Source organism: Oculina patagonica, chromosome 1 (assembly GCF_052425735.1).
Source record: "Oculina patagonica isolate OP01 chromosome 1, crgOcupat, whole genome shotgun sequence".
In the NCBI taxonomy this organism is placed as follows: domain Eukaryota; kingdom Metazoa; phylum Cnidaria; class Anthozoa; order Scleractinia; family Oculinidae; genus Oculina; species Oculina patagonica.
Window position 1 is genome coordinate 18,869,650 of NC_135758.1, and position 18,122 is coordinate 18,887,771.

At 38.1% G+C, this 18,122-nt stretch overlaps 1 protein-coding gene across 1 annotated transcript in view; it reads right to left on the reverse strand.

The window, feature by feature from the left end:
• Positions 1 to 1,529: 1,529 nt before the first annotated feature.
• Positions 1,530 to 18,122, reverse strand: part of LOC144660371 (tetratricopeptide repeat protein 37-like) — a 48,947-nt gene continuing 32,354 nt past the window's right edge. The window contains exons 36-53 of the mRNA XM_078520978.1: positions 16,012 to 16,105; positions 15,728 to 15,814; positions 14,477 to 14,604; positions 10,644 to 10,767; positions 10,370 to 10,488; positions 10,185 to 10,243; positions 9,721 to 9,767; positions 9,243 to 9,315; positions 7,945 to 8,001; positions 7,115 to 7,385; positions 6,385 to 6,554; positions 5,440 to 5,598; positions 5,279 to 5,367; positions 4,257 to 4,320; positions 3,729 to 3,785; positions 3,561 to 3,637; positions 2,672 to 2,786; positions 1,530 to 1,871 (exon numbers count right to left, since the gene is read on the reverse strand). Of these exons, the coding sequence (XP_078377104.1) occupies positions 1,698 to 1,871; positions 2,672 to 2,786; positions 3,561 to 3,637; positions 3,729 to 3,785; positions 4,257 to 4,320; positions 5,279 to 5,367; positions 5,440 to 5,598; positions 6,385 to 6,554; positions 7,115 to 7,385; positions 7,945 to 8,001; positions 9,243 to 9,315; positions 9,721 to 9,767; positions 10,185 to 10,243; positions 10,370 to 10,488; positions 10,644 to 10,767; positions 14,477 to 14,604; positions 15,728 to 15,814; positions 16,012 to 16,105 (1,964 nt within the window). The 3' untranslated portion in view covers positions 1,530 to 1,697. The remainder of the gene's footprint in view (positions 1,872 to 2,671; positions 2,787 to 3,560; positions 3,638 to 3,728; positions 3,786 to 4,256; positions 4,321 to 5,278; positions 5,368 to 5,439; positions 5,599 to 6,384; positions 6,555 to 7,114; positions 7,386 to 7,944; positions 8,002 to 9,242; positions 9,316 to 9,720; positions 9,768 to 10,184; positions 10,244 to 10,369; positions 10,489 to 10,643; positions 10,768 to 14,476; positions 14,605 to 15,727; positions 15,815 to 16,011; positions 16,106 to 18,122) is intronic.

The window sequence follows — 18,122 nt, forward strand, 5'->3', positions numbered from 1 at the left end:
AACCTGTTCCTGAATAAACTTGACTTCGGGCCGTGTCTGACAAAGAACAAACACTGAAAATAACTGAGAAAAGTACAAATAGCAAACTACAACAAGAAGTGGTAAATAAATCCTATTTTCCCTATTGGGCGAGGAATTTCAAACTCGGCCGAGCGCGTAGCACGATTACTCTCTGAATTGTATGAAATGAGTGAATCTATAACACATTGAGAGGTAAGTAAGGGCCTCAGTAGCGGTCAAATACCCGGAGGTTGGGGAGGATGGGGAGGATGGGGAGGTTGATCTCACTTCGCATTGACTGAGACGTAAATACTTTATAAAAGCCTAATTGGGGGGGGGGGGGGGGGGAAGGGGACTCCCATATGCAAGGGGCGGGGCTGCTAGTGGTCTCTTTTTGGAGGTGGGTAGCATGGATTGTGGTATCACTAAGACAGGACAGAATACCATTGCTGAAGTGAGGATAATGATGATGTTTACGAATATTTAGACAGGAAAAAACCCAACAGTGTTTGAAACACTGTTGTCATAAGGGGCCTGTAAAATAAAACAAGAATCTGCAAGCAGTTTATAACCGTGCGGTTAGTGTTTGACCACCTCTTTCAGTTCTTTGGCTAGAAAGGCACAGCGCCGGACAATAAAAAATCTTTAGAAAAGCAGTCACTTGAGAAACACACAAGTCGTGTTTGCGTAGGTCACGGAGTGTGCGTGACATAAATTTCCTTCAGCACGCCTGGCCGGATAAATGCCTGCTTACGCATGCAAATATTTATTTTTGCCCGAATGTTCAATAAAATAAACCCAAACCAGTTCATGAATGGCATTAAAAGAAGTCCATTTCACGCCAAAATAAAGACTAGTCTTTCCGACAACCTTTCTCGAATTAGCTGTAAATAGAGCATGACTGCGAAGGTAATTCCCCTGGCGCGATGACGTGTATTCCGTGCCTTGACACATTCTTGCTGAGCTTGCAATATACGTTTCGATTCCCAGAATAAACTCAAAACAAAAATTGGAATATCCAGAAAACAAGTCGTTGTTTTGCAATATTCAACACATTCCGGGTAAATTGTACGACTTGTACTCGCTCCGAGCCAAACGCCTAAATAACACAAAAATAACTATTTCACACAGAAAGTAGGGTGTTCGTAAATATTTTTAAAATAGGTGAATGATTATTTATAGCTACAGGCGAGCAATCGCGTGGCATGGGTCTGACATATTGGTAGTTTTTAAATAGCTTGGACATGTCCAAGCGGTCATCAAAACTTGCGTGACCGTGACAAAGGAGCCGGCTGGGCCGCGTGGATCTGGAACGATTTACCAACAAAAAAAAAAAAAACGACAAAAAAATGCCAGCCAGATTATGAACCGGCTTCGCACGGTTAATAACAACAACTTGTTCTTGGGCCCAGCATTCTTGAATAAAGCGACGTTTGGCCGCTTCTAAGGAGCCGTGTGCAATGTACGTTAGCAATTCCAAGATGGCGGCGCCCATGAAAAAGAATTGCTAGAAATGACGATCACGTGTGCACAATAAACAATTTTTAATATAAGTTTTTGATGGAAGGATATTTAAAAAAAATCCTTTAATACTTAACCATTGGTTGAACGTTTTTCCGTGGAAACCTATCTATTTTTTACTAAAACTACTGTAACCTTTCAATTTCATTTTACATTTCTATTTAGTTCATATTTTCTCAGTAGTATTCCTTCAATGCTTTCCAAAATAATTGTTCTGAAGGATTGACATGGACGCATTTCTTCATTAAACGTTTTTTATCTGTCGTCGATATGTTTCCATTCTTTGCAACTTGATAATAAAACAAATCCAGTCTGCTGTTACCATAAAACTTGGCTTTAGACAGAAGATCCTGTAAATGGCAAAATAAAATGATACAGTTGGTAAAAAATTGAAGCGATTTTCGTATAATATTGAAATGAATGCGTGTTAACACAGGGAACCACAAATGAACTAGAACGAAACAATCTGATTGGTTAAGAAAACGGAGGCAAGAGCGCGCTGCTTTTGATTGGTAAGCGAACACGCAAACGGAGCGTACGGATTATATGTAGCTATCCTCTTTAACGTTACTCGCTTTTTAGAATTCTTATACGACAATAGCGATTTCAGCGGGAAAAAGCGCAAAGCTTGTTTTGATCCTGTCAATTACTGGCAGATGAAACAAACCGGGAACACTTTAGGGTCAAACAAAAATTGCTTTAGCAAATAGGTAAGTGAATTACACCCGCTCTTCAGTGTTACGTGCATAGCAATCTTTCCACACATCACCTTTCGACAGCGTCTTTCGACGTGCTGTTTGAAATGTATACCGTTGTTGGTTTCATGCAAATGGGCCCGCATGGTCAGAAGGTCATGCTAGTGGGCTGTGATTGGCGGATTTCGATCCGTGTTGTTTGTTAAGCACGTCGAAAGATGGATGTCGACAGAAAGCCGCTATGCACGTAACACTGAAAGCGGGTGTAAATTCAGTGACTCTTTTCAATCCCACTCGCAATGTTTTCACCCTCGTTCCAGATCTCTTTTGTGAAGCCTAAGTTTTACTTGTTCATACAAGAACTCGCAGACTATCTGCCTAAAAGTGGTGCGTGACGCGAATGTTTCCAACACAAGTCACGCAAACACTGTGTACGACTTCAAATTGTTACATACCATGGCAGCGGGCAGATCGTTTTTCTTCAAATGAAGTAAGAATAGCCAGTACTGGGCTATCTCTGAGGCTCCTGTGTCGGAATCTATCACATGTTGGAATGCTCTTCTCGAAGCCCTACAGAAGACGTTAGATTCACTTAGTGCAATGTGAAGGAAGTCAATTAAATTTAAAAACAAAAATATATTGACGCTTCTAGATGCCATGGGCTATAATACGAGGTGAGACGAACCTCGAATTGGGGAACAAGTGGTGCTCAAAGGGGGAGGGGAGGGGAGGAAGTGAGGACGGGTCATTGCTTGCTTGAATGAATGGCACGCGATGCATGCAGAAGCGATGACGTTTCACAAGGTCTTACATAATTTTTAGGAACTTTTTCAAAGAAATTAACATCCGAAAAATGACATACAATACACGCGAGCAGGCTTAAGGTCAAATGGTGACTTGCATGCTCACAGTGGTCCTGTATATTAAAAGAATTCAGAAATGTTTGTCTACTAAATCTAACAGATCTCAACGAACATTCATTTATTTAGTCTCTTTCGTAAAGGAGTATTTTGTTTTTCTACCCTGCAATCTCTTGTCGAGTCAAACTCGATTTCTGTTCGCTTTCCTTGCAGACAGTAGACAAAAAGATCCTGCCCTTCGCCTCATGACATAAAGCGATGACGCCATCAGTTACATCATCGATTAAAAAGCAGGGAGGGAGGGGGAGAGGCCCATTGGTTCTTTTACTTTTTAACACAAAAGTGCACCCCACCCCCCCCCCCCAATCTTGATTCTCAAAAGCTCGAGCTGAAAATTAAGTAAAGGGTATAGTTAAGTTTGTCATCCATGTTTACTATAAACACCCAGGCCATTGGAATAACGCTAAGGAGTACTGAGACTTACCTAACATTATCTTGAAGAAAATATACGATCCCCTGAATGAGAAAAGCAGCTGATAAACTAGACTTGAACTTGAGAACCTGCCATTAAATCAACAAGTTCACTGTGAAATGAATACTCTACTAACAAATATATTTATAGCTAACAAAACAATTCACTGCAACAGCAAACCTCATTAGATGCTTCAAGAGTAAGGTTGATCCAGCGATCACGGTCAGCGGACTCCGACTACGAGAAAAAAAGGTTAATCAATCTTACACACAGTATAGCTTGTAAGTGGTTCGCCTGGTTCGCCATAGTGTAAATCTAAGGATTTGGGTAAGCTTTAAGGATAGGATTTGGGTAAGGGCTTGAAGATATGCAAGAGAATCTTGGGCCCAGAAGTAAATACCCGACTTGTGTAACTAAACCTTTCCATGGGTCATGAAGGGTATTGCAAAGATAGTTAGATGATCGGGGGATAAAATATTAGACCCTTGATGAGTTTGTGAGAAAAGGTTTATAGTTTTTCCATGCGGTTTACACCTTCAGGCTGGAGTGAAGTCCGTTTTCATAACAAAAAATTAACGATGGCTTTCCTCGTTGGCTGTTATACTATTGCTGTCTTAGGGTAGGTAGTTCTGACGGCTCGATACTAACTTGTCAAATTCGTCGATGCTTAAACAGTGAAAATTTTCAGCTTTAATTTGACTTACATACCTGTGCCAAACGTAGAGCTAGCAGTGCCAGTCTTATGAGAGGTACAACTCGCCAACCTTGAGCCCTAAAACATCACAAATCACGTTTGATGAGAGGCATTATAGCTTATTGTTACCTATTTTCGCGGAAAATCAATTTCGCGAAAATGGAACGGGCATATTTCGCGGGAAATGTAAGTAAGGTTTATTTTTATCAACTAGATACTAAATTAACTTAATTTTTCTTTTATTTTTACTATTTTTTCATTATTATTAGAGTTATATTTAAATTTTCTGGTTTTTTTTTTTTTTTTTTTTTTTTTTTTTGGGGGGGGGGGGGTGGCCATTTGTAAGTGAACTTGTTCCTGTTTTTGGTCTTCCCCCTCGGCTTTGTATAGTATGTATGTTTGAGAAAATGATTAAAGTAAAGTAAAGTAAATTTAATTTTCGCGATTTGGCCAAAAAATACGTACATGTCAAAGCCAGACCAGCTCCAATGAGAGAATTTGCTTAGAATTCACACCCTTTGTTTCTGAGCTGATCCGGGAGTTAATTTTCATAACTCACCCACACGAGTTTCTTTAAAAAAGTACAGAGAAACTAAGCGTTCTTTGCTTTGACTTCACCAATAATTATTGAATTGTCTCACAACAACAACATCAGTATCAGTTTTAGCAGTTTCTGTATCAGAGCTACGGACTGGTCACGTTTGCCAGGGAACTATTGGCCAATTAGTTAGTTGCCCAAACAATCCTAACAATCCTTGTGTTAAAAACTGGCGCTCAGTCTCCCAACAGTCAGTGGTGGAGTGAATGTGCTCTGCTTTAATCTACAGTTTAGCCCGTTTAGCTACTGCCTCAGGCCCTCGCCCAATGACCCCATTTTGTGACACGTGTGCTGTTTACTTTCTTTATCATTTTACTTGCATTTTATCTGCATATCACTTTAGTAAACGTGTAATTAATCTTGACTTTGGTTCTCCGTGTCAATTAGAAGTGGGACGTCCACGATTAACCTAATTAATTACTCTAGATGCCTTCTTACTTGTTGCTCATTCCCGCCTGCAGACACTGACGATAGCAAAGCTCCGCCGCCATTGCTGAGCCTTGATTGGCTTGAACTTCAGCCAAAACCTGTCAAACCCGAATGAGAACGCGTTTAGTATTTTCACATATCAGAAGACATGAAGTGAGTTGTAATATTACCTGCCAGGCATTCGGTGATTGAGCTGGACTCGACAACAGGGATGTTTGCAGCATATTTAGTCCAATTTCCACAGGTTCTCCGCTGGCCAGTAATACCTGAGCTTTCAGGAAGTGCAGCTGCGCGGAGATATGCGGAATCGAGCTGTATACTGATAAGGACTGCAAGAGAAAACACTTTATCAAATAAATGGCTATATCTTGTAAAGAGAGGATGGCACATCAGCGCTAGCTGGTTTTCATGCGGGTCCTCTATCCAGGTCGAATTGGAATTTGGAAATGTTGGCTTTTCAAGAGAGGGGAAAACCGGAGAACCCAGAGAGAAATCATTGGAACAAGGGGAGAACCAACAACAAACTCAACCCACATATAGGCGGAAATCGAACCTGGGCCACATTGGTGGGAGGCGAGCGCTCTTACTCCTGCACCAACCAGAAAAACTGCACACTGTAGATCTGATGACTACTGCAAATCTACCGGGGTAGGAGAAATTAATTCATCACGTACATGAAGAATGTTGCTAAATACCGCAACCGAACATGTGAGGCATTAATTCCTCGGTTTGGAAATGCAATCAAATTACTTTCATCCAGCAGTGTTTCGAGACTATTTTGCTGACAGCTCAAAGATAGTTATAACCACGGAACGCCCAAGATGCGTGTATGGTTATTTCGGGAAGATGAGATCGAATTTTGGATGTTTTGTTTAAACAGTGGAGACCTGGGAAGTTTATTTCACGTCCCATGGGCGTAAAAAGGACTGATGACTATGATGATGATGATCATGATGATGATGATGATGATGATGTGATGCTACTGCTGCTGCTGATGATGATGATGACGACGGAATAGGAAACAAAAAATACCCTGTTTGAACACCATACTCTCCCCAGGTAAATAATAGACATTACATGAAAAACAGTAAAGAGAATTTAAATTCTTATCTAACCTGATCAACATGTTTAGCAGCTTCCTGGTGCCGCCCTGAATACAACAAGCAGTAGCCACGGTGAATAATGGCCCAGGGCAGGAGGGTCTCCAGATGACTGCTCTGTACTGCAACAAGGGCTGGCAGCTGATGCTCAGATAGGGACTTTAAAGCACCATTCTCTTGTGAAGCTATGACAGAAAATGTTTAAGTTCTAAGTCAATCGTGTGCAAATTGACTATACGGTCAGAATAACTGAAACAACCAAACCTTAACTGAAAATCGACGAAACCTTTCGCCAGAAAACGAAATGGCTTCTCAACAATTGCCGGGGTGTGTTTTGCATGATAAGCCACCCACCATTCATTAAGTTAAGAGTTACAATCCTAGGCAAGCGTGTCTGTTATCTTATCTGACTTGGAAGTCTACCAGTCCAGCTCCAATTTTAGCAGTTAAAATTGGCAAGGTTCCCATTTCGACATGCAATGCTTTTTAGCGCGTTGTGATTTTTAAGCGCGAACTTTTCTATTATTATTTTTATTTTAAAATCGATTAATTGTAACAACTCATTCTTTGGTCCTAAGCGTGACGTCTGCGATATGTCTTAAGGATACGCCGCCATGTTGCTATGCAACATCGCTGGCGAAAACCACGGACTCAGACAGAACACAATAAAATCCGCTTGTTTCTCAGATGATACATGGAAGTTAGATGTAGAAATAAATATGTCATTTTCCGTCATATCTTATACCTGTCAACTCCACAAACTCGGAAAGCCTGGCGCCAAGACCGTTCTTTTCTGTTCCCAGTCCCTCACGACTAGTGGCTATATTGTGAGCTGTTACGGACGCTGCAAGAACTGCCCAGCTGGACACGTGATCAGGATGGGCATGAACAGCCTTCTGGGATGCTAAGAGACCTGTCCGAGTTCTGTTTGTTGTGCTTTTAATGTTGGATTTGCTGATGTGATTACGTAAGGCTCCTGAGCCCACAATACCGGCGGGGTGGAATGCGGGGTTGTGCTGTTGAAGAACAATTGGTTAAGTCTGTCACACAATGCAATGTTTCGTGACAAGAAAAAGTGTCGTGTTCCTCAAAGAAGAGTAATGTTATTTTGAAATAACTTGTGTATTTAGGTAACGGTGAATCCAGTAGCGATACTGAACTCTTTACCACATTCACACTACCAAAACATGTTTAGAACATGTTAAAACAGGTTCAACAAAATGAAAATTAGCAATAGAAAACTGAGAGGCTGGATTTTACGGCGTGTACTAAAACCCGAAACGAAACCACAAAATTGCACTCCGACTTGCTTGCAGTTAGCTTTCATTTGTTAGTTAGGTTTCGTTTCGTTTCAGCCCGAATTTTTCTTTTTCAAGTTTCGGTTTCGAGTTTTAGTACAAGCCGTATTTTGCATTGGGTTCAAGTAAGTTTTTACTTGTGCTGTCATTGTAATGTGCTATATTTAAGACGACAAACATCAGTTAGCAATTTCTGAAACAATTTTAAAACGTGTTTAACCTAACAGCTTTAAAACGTGCTTTAGCTTCGGTGCGAATAGGTCATTATCTAACCAACCTTAGACGAGTGACTCCCTCCAAGCTTAGCAGAAGACTCAGAACAGCAAGCAGCGGCCTATAGAAACAGAGATTCCCAAGATTATAAACACCTACCGGCAATTTCTTTAAACAGTACGATACATTGTCAAGGAGAGAAGCATGTGGTCAGAATAAATTTATTTATTTATTTATTACAATTTATGGCTAAGGCTAAGAAAAAACAAAACAAAAAAAAAAACAAGGCCAAAGGATGAACTACAAAAGAGTCAAGGACCCCATATTAAAGCAGATCACCTGAGATACTAAGATAAAAAAATACAAAAAAGAAAGTGAAATTATAATAGTAATTAATAAGTGAACAAGAAAAATATTTAAAAAATTTGCTGATCCATAAAAAACTTTCTAACTAATGCTTTAAAAGAGTTCACACTTGTTGCCTCACGAATGAAAAGCGGAAGCGAATTCCATGTTCCCACTACTCTATGAAAATAAGAATATTTAAGGACGTTCGTTCTTGCATATCTCATCTTAACTGTTAACTTATCATTATGTCTAAAAGTATAGTGATCAGTTTCCTTATAAAAATCCACATAAGGTTCAACGTCTATGTCAATAATCCCATTAAGATCTTTATATAGAAAAGTAACATCTGCTAACAATCGCCTCTTTTCCAAAGATAACAAATTTAATTTATTCAGGCGGCAAGCATAGGTGTCCTCAGTCTTTAAAATAAATTTAGTTGCCTTTTATGGTGTAAGGGGACCAAATTAGAGAACAGTATTCTAAGTTGGATCGTACAAGAGCACAGTAGAGAGTTCTTAGAAAATCGTGTTGTTCTACCAAATCTACCAAAGAGAATTTATATTTCGAGCTTGAAAGGGAGAAGTCTTGCATGTATCATTTTAACACTAAGCCAGAAAGTGGTTCTCTGCTATGTCACTGGGTTCCACCGCAGTGAAAACGTTTATGTTCTAGTAAGCAGAAAAACAACAGACACAGTGATGTAGAAAGGACACGACCAGTTGTGTTAATTGGAGACGAGAAACGATAAGGCTTACACACACGCAATAACATAGTTCGTGGGAAGGCAAACAAATAAGCAAGAGAAAATTTCATGGACACCATAACCTAAGAAACTAAATGCATACAAAATACTAGAAACATTATGCTTGGTAAGGTGCGATCGCAAAAACTGGTTGTGTGTGTCGAGTGACTAGCACGAGAGGTGGCAAGGGTTAAATACCATGTGACGTAAAAGTCCCTAGAGGAAGTTGAGAAGATAATAGCGAATGCCAAACTGAACATAAACACATTTACCTCTTGTTCATCTGGACAGGCTTGCAACAGATAAGAAGCCAACTGACTCCATAATAAACTGCTTGCTGGATTGCTGCAAGAAGGAAAAGAAGATATTTTATTCTTATGTTCCCTTATTTATGCCTAGAAAACTTCAGAGGATTTCCGAAATGGCCCGAAGTTTTCCGAAGATGCCGCGGACAATTCCGATGACCTCCAAAAGTAATGATCAACATTTTTTTTAACAACAACGCCCTCGGGCCCCTTCCCTATTTTTGGTAAAAGACAGTTTTTTCAAATGACTCTCCCGGTAAAAATGTTTTGCGTGTACACACAAAAATCGGGCCTGCTTCTTAGTTTAAGGTCTGAATCTGCCACTGGAATGAACTCCAAAAGTTGAAAGAAAATAGGAAGGCAACAAACGTCTTGTAACAAAAGAACACGACCCTCAGTTCAGTTAAGTAAAAGGGGGATGAAGAGGGACAACAAATTATCTTACCGATGGATCTCTTTCATGATGTAACTTCGTCCAAGTTTCTGATTTCCCTGTGATAAGACAACAACAGTAAATAATACTATGACTTACTCACGAAAAAATTAAATGGAACTCAAAAGTTAACTGGACAAATTCAAATAACAACAAGTTGGCAAGACAACTTTCGGCGAGCTCACGGTGATTATTGAGCAAAGCTTTAAATTTATTTGGAAACGCGTACGATAATTTAACAAAGATCTGCCCAAAAGGACAATTGCCACGACAATAGTCCGTTTCAAGCTGTGATTGTGATGGAACGGGCAAAATAATAATATTTAAAACACAATATTATCGTAATAGTTTAGTAATAGTATAGACTTCTACGACTGTTAAAAAGGGAAAGTTAAGATAAGGTGGGCTTTTGTATTGGCAGTGTCCAAAAATATCCCACTTTCGCTACTACTTGCAAAGGAAGACTTAAAAAATACCTGTAAAGCATAAAACCTTGAGTAGAGATAGCAGATATCGCCTGTTAAATCTTCACTCCCTGCAAGATAAAACGTTGAATACAAAAGATGTAATACATTTTCCCAATAAGATTTGCATTCCTGTACACTTTCTGTTTGACAATCCCTTATTTCTCCACCCCAATCCACTCTCTGTTTCATCTTACCATTCTTTCGTTTCATTAGTTCGCCAAGAGCTGCTCCAGCCAAAGTAGCATCACCACTGACCAGACCAAGGGCGCAGAGAGCCATGAGCCCGCGTTCACAAGCAGGTTGTAACTGAGAACTGTGACAGAAAAAATTCAAATTGCATGCACATAAGATGCTTTCTATAGCTACAGAAAACAGCAACAGAGAATTGAAATACCTGTACTAAAAAGTGCTTTTTCCCTAAAGCATAAAATACATTACCACTTTGTAAGCAAATGAATTTTTTCTCACCTTTTGAAAAGCATTGCTTTTGCTCCTTCTTTGTCATTTAATGCGTATCCCAGCATGCCCATGGCGGTTAGAACACATGACCGGTCGGCATCAGTATCGGCCAGTTGAAATGCTTGTTCGTATGCTGAAGAAAAGAGTAAGGTTTGTTTAGCAGATTCTTATTCTTAAGAGGCTCCGACTGAGAATATGAAGAATCGTTGGACAGGCTGGGGAAATCGAAAATCTTGAAACTTTGCCTGAATAACACCTTTGGGGAACTATGTTCGAAAATATTATTCTCATCTTCTAGGAATTTATGGTTTTCGAGAAATTAAGAAAAAACGAAAATAACGGTTTTAGCTCATTAAATATGCAAAAAATATGCGTAAAAATGGCAAAGTTCTCGATATTCCTATAAGAGCAATTTTCAATGCTCTGAATCGAAATAAACTTAAAATAATAGCTTGACCTTTCTTCTACCAGGCAACATAAACTTTCAATTTTTTCCGGCTATTTTGAGGTTTCCTTCGCCTTTTAAAATATTGCTTTATCAAGCACTTCGGGAAAGGGCAAAAATTGAGAAACTTTGGAGGCCGAAAAAGCACCTTGATATGTCCGATATCGAGTCAAACTAAACACTGTGCAAAAGCGCAATTTCTCTTCTGTTATAATATTAAATAAAAAATCTGGGTACTCAAGATTCACACAAATGAGAAACGAAAGTTTACGACCTCCGCGTGTCTAATTTGCATAAAGCTAATTTTTGAATTCGTTCTCCGCTAAGTGATCTGGTCCGCTAAATTTAAATTCGGGAGCTATGATTTGCACAAAGAAAGCAAGTTTAAACTTTATTTGATTTTGTTGACGTCGTATGCCTATCAACAGGTTATATAGACGCGAAGAAAGAAGAAAAAACAGTAAAATTATCGACTGAGCTCATTGCGTGACCTGCGTCACGGTATGAATTTTCTTGTCAATAATTAAATTAAAAAGATCGGAGGAAAGATTTGTTTGTTAGGACTCTTACATTTCAAATTTAAGATTAAAGATTAAGATAATAATATCATTCACTTACCTGAAATTAGGAATGATTTGTATATTTTATTTACTCGCATAACTTACGTCAAAAATATAAATCGTGTAGTTATTATTAATTTGGAAGTTTACTTTTTACGAACATAAACGTAAATAATTATTAAAACTATGATGGACATATATCGCTGTTAGATCCGTTCAGTTGTCATTAATGGAAATAAAATACGAAAAGTTTCTCAACTTGTTTTAAAACAACTATATAAAAGGTTTCGATCGTGCAAAATCCATTCATTCATTCAGATGTACATCACAAAATTAGATTAAAGAGACCGAACATGTACACAGCTACAGGACCCGGCGCCAGGACATTTAACACAAGGCACGAAATTATTCGGCTGAAATTTAAAAATAGAATGACCCTTAACAGTTGTGCCTCTCTTGTTGGTGGGGCTTGGTCCAAGCCCAGAAAATCCAGAATTTGTCCAGTTTGTCACAAAATTTTCAGCAGGTATGAGTTAAATTTTGCGTGTGATTTTTCCATTGCCTGTGCTCATTAAAATCAAGCGTCCGGGCACGATTTCAAAACAAGTGAAATCTTGGGTTGTAGAATGCGTGTTAAGTGAAAGCATAGTTAATAGAACAGTCAATAAAAACTAATACTCTGCCGTTGAAGGCGCATTTAATACTTGTGATAAAATTTTACTTATTTGCTTGTAACTTGAAACCCGAGACGTCGCGAAACCGCAAAACTTTGATTAGCCTGCGGTATTGTTGGGCTTTTTTAAAAGTGCCCAACAGCAAGCGCTTGTTCTGAAGGCTAGTAGGGTAAGGTCAACTGTCAATTTATAACTTAAAACCAATATTAAATTTACAATATTAAAGAAAGTGTTTTAACTTAAAAGTCTAGGAAATACTATAGTAATCATGTGGGCTATTATTCATTAAATTTTTACTTGGAAGTTGTTACTGTGGGCTTAAACCTAAATTAAGTAACAGAAAGTTAATGCTTATGTGATCTAGCTCAAACTATACCCGTCTCTTGTAAAACAGAGCAGGGTTGCTTGCTATTCCGCGATCCTCCCGAGTGAAAGAAGGCTTATGGCTCGCAATTTCCATTGGTATAGAACATCTTGCTCTCCAGTCCGCCAGCGAAAGAGCGTGTTCTTGTATTTATGACAAACTGTCATATGTTCTTGGCATTCTTGCGCTACAAAAATCCCAAGGTAAGCTTGCATTAATTCAGTTACCCAAACATAGATGTGGTTCAAAGAAAACAAAATTACCTTACCTGTACGGGCAACTAACAATTTTCCTTCGCTATCGATGCTTTCAGTATCTGTCAGACAAGATGTAACAAAATTTGAAGTGTGCTTTTGCATGGTAATTTACAAACTGGACAAATTCTGGATTTTCTGGGCTTGGACTCCTGAAGCCCCACCAACAAGAGAGGCACAATTGTAAAGGGTCATTCTATTTTTAAATTTCAGCCGAATAATTTTGTGCTTTGTGTTAAATGTCCTGGCGCCGAGTTCTGTCGCTGTGTACGTGTTCGGTCTCTTTAAATTGAATTATAAATTAATTTAATTTTGTGATGTGCATCTGAATAAATGAATGAATGGTTTTTGCACGATCGAAACCTTTTATATAGTTGTTTTAAAACAAGATGAGAAACTTTTCGTATTTTATTGCCATTAAAAATGACAACTGAACGGAAACTAACAGCGATATATTTTCATAATATTTATGTACGTTTATGTTTATAGCTGAAGTCAACTTCCAAATTAATAATACCGGTACTACGCAAGTTACGGCTTTGACGTGAGTTACCCGCCAGAGTAAATAAAAGGTACAAATCATTCCCAATTTCAGGTAAGTGAATGATATTATTATCTCATTCTTTAATCTTAAATTTGAAATGCAACTGAGTCCTAACAAACAAATCAAATTCAATTGTTGACAAGAAAATTTATAACGTGACGCAGGTCACGCAATGAGCTCAGTCGATAATTTTACTGTTTTTTCTTCTTTCTTTGCGTTTATATAACCTGTTGATAGGCATACGACGTCAACAAAATCAAATAAAGTTTAAACTTGCTTTCTTTGTGCAAATCATAGCTCCCAAATTTAAATTTAGCGGACCAGATCACTTAGCGGAGGACGAATTCAAAAATTAGCTTTATGCAAATTAGACACGAGGAGGTCGTAAACTTTCGTTTCTCATTTGTGTGAATCTTGAGTACCCAGATTTTTTATTTGATATTATAACAGAAGAGACATCGAGCTTTTGCACAGTGTTTAGTTTGACTCGATATCGGACATATCAAGGTGCTTTTTCGGCCTCCAAAGTTTCTCAATTTTTACCCTTTCCCGAAGTGCTTGATAAAGCAATATTTTAAAAGGCGAAGGAAACCTCAAAATAGCCGGAAAAAATTGAACGTTTATGTTGCCTGGTAGAAGAAAGGTCAAGCTATTATTCTAAGTTTATTTCGATTCAGAGCACTGAAAATTGCTCTTATAGGAATATCGAGAACTTTGCCATTTTTACGCATATTTTTTGCATATTTAATGAGCTAAAACCGTTATTTTCGTTTTTTCTTAATTTCTCGAAAACCATAAATTCCTAGAAGATGAGAATAATATTTTCGAACATAGTTCCCCAAAGGTGTTATTCAGGCAAAGTTTCAAGATTTTCGATTTCCCCAGCCTGTCCAACGATTCTTCATATTCTCAGTCGGAGCCTCTTAAATGCTAATCAGGGGAGGCAGATTTATATTATTATCTTCTGGTTGCAATTTAAATAGATTCGACAGAATGGTTACCTTGATAGCTATCTTTTAACTGGCCTGCCATGAACAAAGACAGAGCGAGCCCACACACATCATGAAACATGGACAGTGGTTTCACTGCTTGATATTGTGCTACTGCCTCCTTGTAACGACCCAATGCACTGGTGAAAAAAATAAATAAACAGAGAGCTCCATGAGTTTTTTTTTTTGCCGTCTGACATCTCGATTGGTAGTAATCTAGTTAAAGGAGAATATCAATGACAATATATGTAGAATAATAGCTTTCGTTTTCTGGACAGAGGCCCTTGACATCAAGAGCTCGACAAATGCTGTTACAATTTTTTAAGCAATATAACCATGTTTCGGAAAATTGTTGGAAAGCAATCGAGCGTCCTGTTTAATGCAAATAAATTTTTTTACGGGAGTGGTGCACGTAGATATGACACTTGAAAACAATACCCGTGAATAATGAGGACACTCGCTTGTAAACACGAAATCTGCGCGAAAAAATCAGTACATCGGAGGCCCAATTTTATTGTCTTAAATGTTTTCAATGAACTTGAAACTTGCAAGCTATATCAATTGATGACAATCCTCGAGTTTAACAATAATTTTTAAAAAAAATTCATCGAGCAGTTTTTAATTTATTATCACTTTTGCAGTCATAGACCAAATTATAAACAAAAATGGCAACAAGAGCACCGGAACGCACGCTTATCAAATTCTTTTTTTCTCGCAATCGACCAAAGCAATCCCCACCACTGTTTTACACACGATTTTATATGGAATCAAACTACTATAAAATGAAATTGCAATTCACAGGCGCGTCGTTTTCTTTAGATATTACCCTATTTTCTCGTTAGTATGTTTTTGACTGTATTTATAGCCCCGAAAACTTCATCCCCAAATATTTCGAAAACGCTCTCATAAAATTTGTTCAAACTTTGCCAACATTGAGGCAGCTATGTGTGATACAAGCTCCTTTGAGCGATTTTCGAAAAAATCTCCTGGTGCCGAGGAATACCAGCGAAAGTAAAAAACGTAATGACGTCATTTCGTCGCTATGGCAACTCCGATGTCAATATAACACTGGTCATAAAAAAATTTCATCTTTATATAATACAACTGTGGTGATAGTTTTTCGATAGCATTGTTAATGGCGACGTAGTTAATTCTCAAACTTGAGCGGTGTTACCCCTTGAAAATCCAGTTGAGCCACCTTAAAACACTTCATGCATATTACCATCCAGTAAAAAAAGCATCTGATTACTCTGGGCAACTCACCAAACCACTCTAGCATGGTTAACAAGCACGGCGTTTAAATGCTGTTGTTGGTCTTCGGTTCCATTTTCCTGAAGAAGGTTGATTGCACTAAAGAAAATAAAGCAAAATATTGATAGCTTCCGTAGTGGAAACGAGGATAACGAAACAATACAAACAATGCCAGTGAAAACAGACCGTCTTAACAGAAGACTATTATAAACTTGTCATTGGCAAACTAACAATAACAATAAAAAAAGCAAATTAAAAACTGCATGTATCTGAAAAAGTCTGAAGGTGACACTAACCTTTTAAAAGCTTTCTCTGCTTGTAAGAAAAGTTTTTGATGCTCCAGTAGCAATCCATACATATTATACGCACCAGCATTGTTCCTCAAACGATCTGGAGAAATCAACGGTAAAAAAAACTTTGCTCTCAATAAGGGGAAGCTTGAAATATCTGAGGTTCTTGCAATGTAGGAATTCCGTTATTATAAGTTTGTAGTGGAATATCCCATAAACATTTCAGAATTTAAATCTCTTAATGTCGATTAACTAACCAACAACTCAACCTTAAGAATTAAAAACAGCTATTGGACCTTTTTAAGAGAATAACATTTTTTAAAAGCTTCACAGGCAGTTATCAAATTTTGAGGACAATTGAAGCCAAGATTTTACATCTTTTAATTCCCAAGAAAACATCGATTTGTTTCCAATCTAAATAAAAGAACCATCTTGCATTTAAATTCATTCACTGATTTGATGAGTTAAATTTCCAGTAATCTTGTTTTTATCCCGTGCATGTGAACGGCCACGTGTATTATCCACGTTTAGTATAATTTCAGAGGTGATTATAAGAATTGTAGCATTCTGATTGGTCGAGAAGCTCGGCTTATGAGGCTATATTCACCCCGCGCGAGGTGATTATAGCTTTGAAGGCTTGGTTACGTAGCCACGCCACCTTTGACATCCAGGCAAGTAAACATGGTCGCTTTTGCTGAATGAAAATTTCTTTGATTTGAAAGAAACCAGTCCAAGTCCTGGATATTTTAAACACTGGGAATTTTTAAAAATAACTACCAAGGCTTTTGGACCGAAAATATTTTCAAGAGATGGTTCTCAAGGCATTAGAAATGATCGTAAACACGGCGGTTTTGGCGATCGATGAGAAACTCAGTCAGATCGATTGAGCAAACATTATTTAGTTCTCTTCTCACGGGAGCTACTCATTTTCGAGAGGATTCCCACATTCGCTTAGAAGTCTTCAACAATCATACAAAGGTAAAAGAAATCAATCTCTCTCATAGTGTTTGTTTTGTTCCGTTTTATTGCTTTAACTAAATAAATTCTGATTGTATTCGATGAATTGCATACTGGTTTACACCGTATGCAAGCGAACACTTGTGTTTGCTGTTTTCTTGTTTGCTATCGTTATTTTTTTAAGTTCTTGATGATCACCTCTAAAAATTATACTAAAACAATTATTCGCCTTAGGCTCAGTGATTATTGTTGAATAATCACTTCGCCTTCGGCGAATAATTAACAATTATTCTGCGAAATCGCGCGGAATATCGCCTGATACTTAGCCGACGAGGCCGTAGGCCGAGTTGGCTAAAATCAGACGATATTCCGCAAGATTGAGCAGGATAATTGTTTTATTATTCAACAACTTGCCAACGAAACACATTTTGCAGAAAGAAAAACTATAATTATGCAGCGCTTTACAACATTTCGGACAAATCTTCGCAACCTACATATATCGCAGGATATCTGTTATGTACAGATGACAGATATCGTTAACATTTTGACCATATATGGGCAGCGCGCGCATGTGTTGAATAATAATTGTTAAATATTCACCCCGCGCGAGGTGATTATAGCTTTGAAGGCTTGGTTACTTAGCCACGCCACCTTTGACATCCAGGCAAGTAAACATGGCCGCTTTTGCTGAATGAAAATTTCTTTGATTTGAAAGAAACCAGTCCAAGTCCTGGATATTTTAAACACTGGGAATTTTTCAAATTAACTACCAAGGCTTTTGGACCGAAAATATTTTCAAGAGATGGTTCTCAAGGCATTAGAAATGATCGTAAACACGGCGGTTTTGGCGATCGATGAGAAACTCAGTCCGATCGATTGAGAAAACATTATTTAGTTCTCTTCTCACCGGAGCTACTCATTTTTGAGAGGATTCCCACATTCGCTTAGAAGTCTTCAACAATCATACAAAGGTAAAAGAAATCAATCTCTCTCATAGTGTTTGTTTTGTTCCGTTTTATTGCTTTAACTAAATAAATTCTGATTGTAATCGATGAATTAAACTGGGGTACACCGTATGCAAGCGAACACTTGTGTTTGCTGTTTTCTTGTTTGCTATCGTTATTTTTTTAAGTTCTTGATGATCACCTCTAAAAATTATA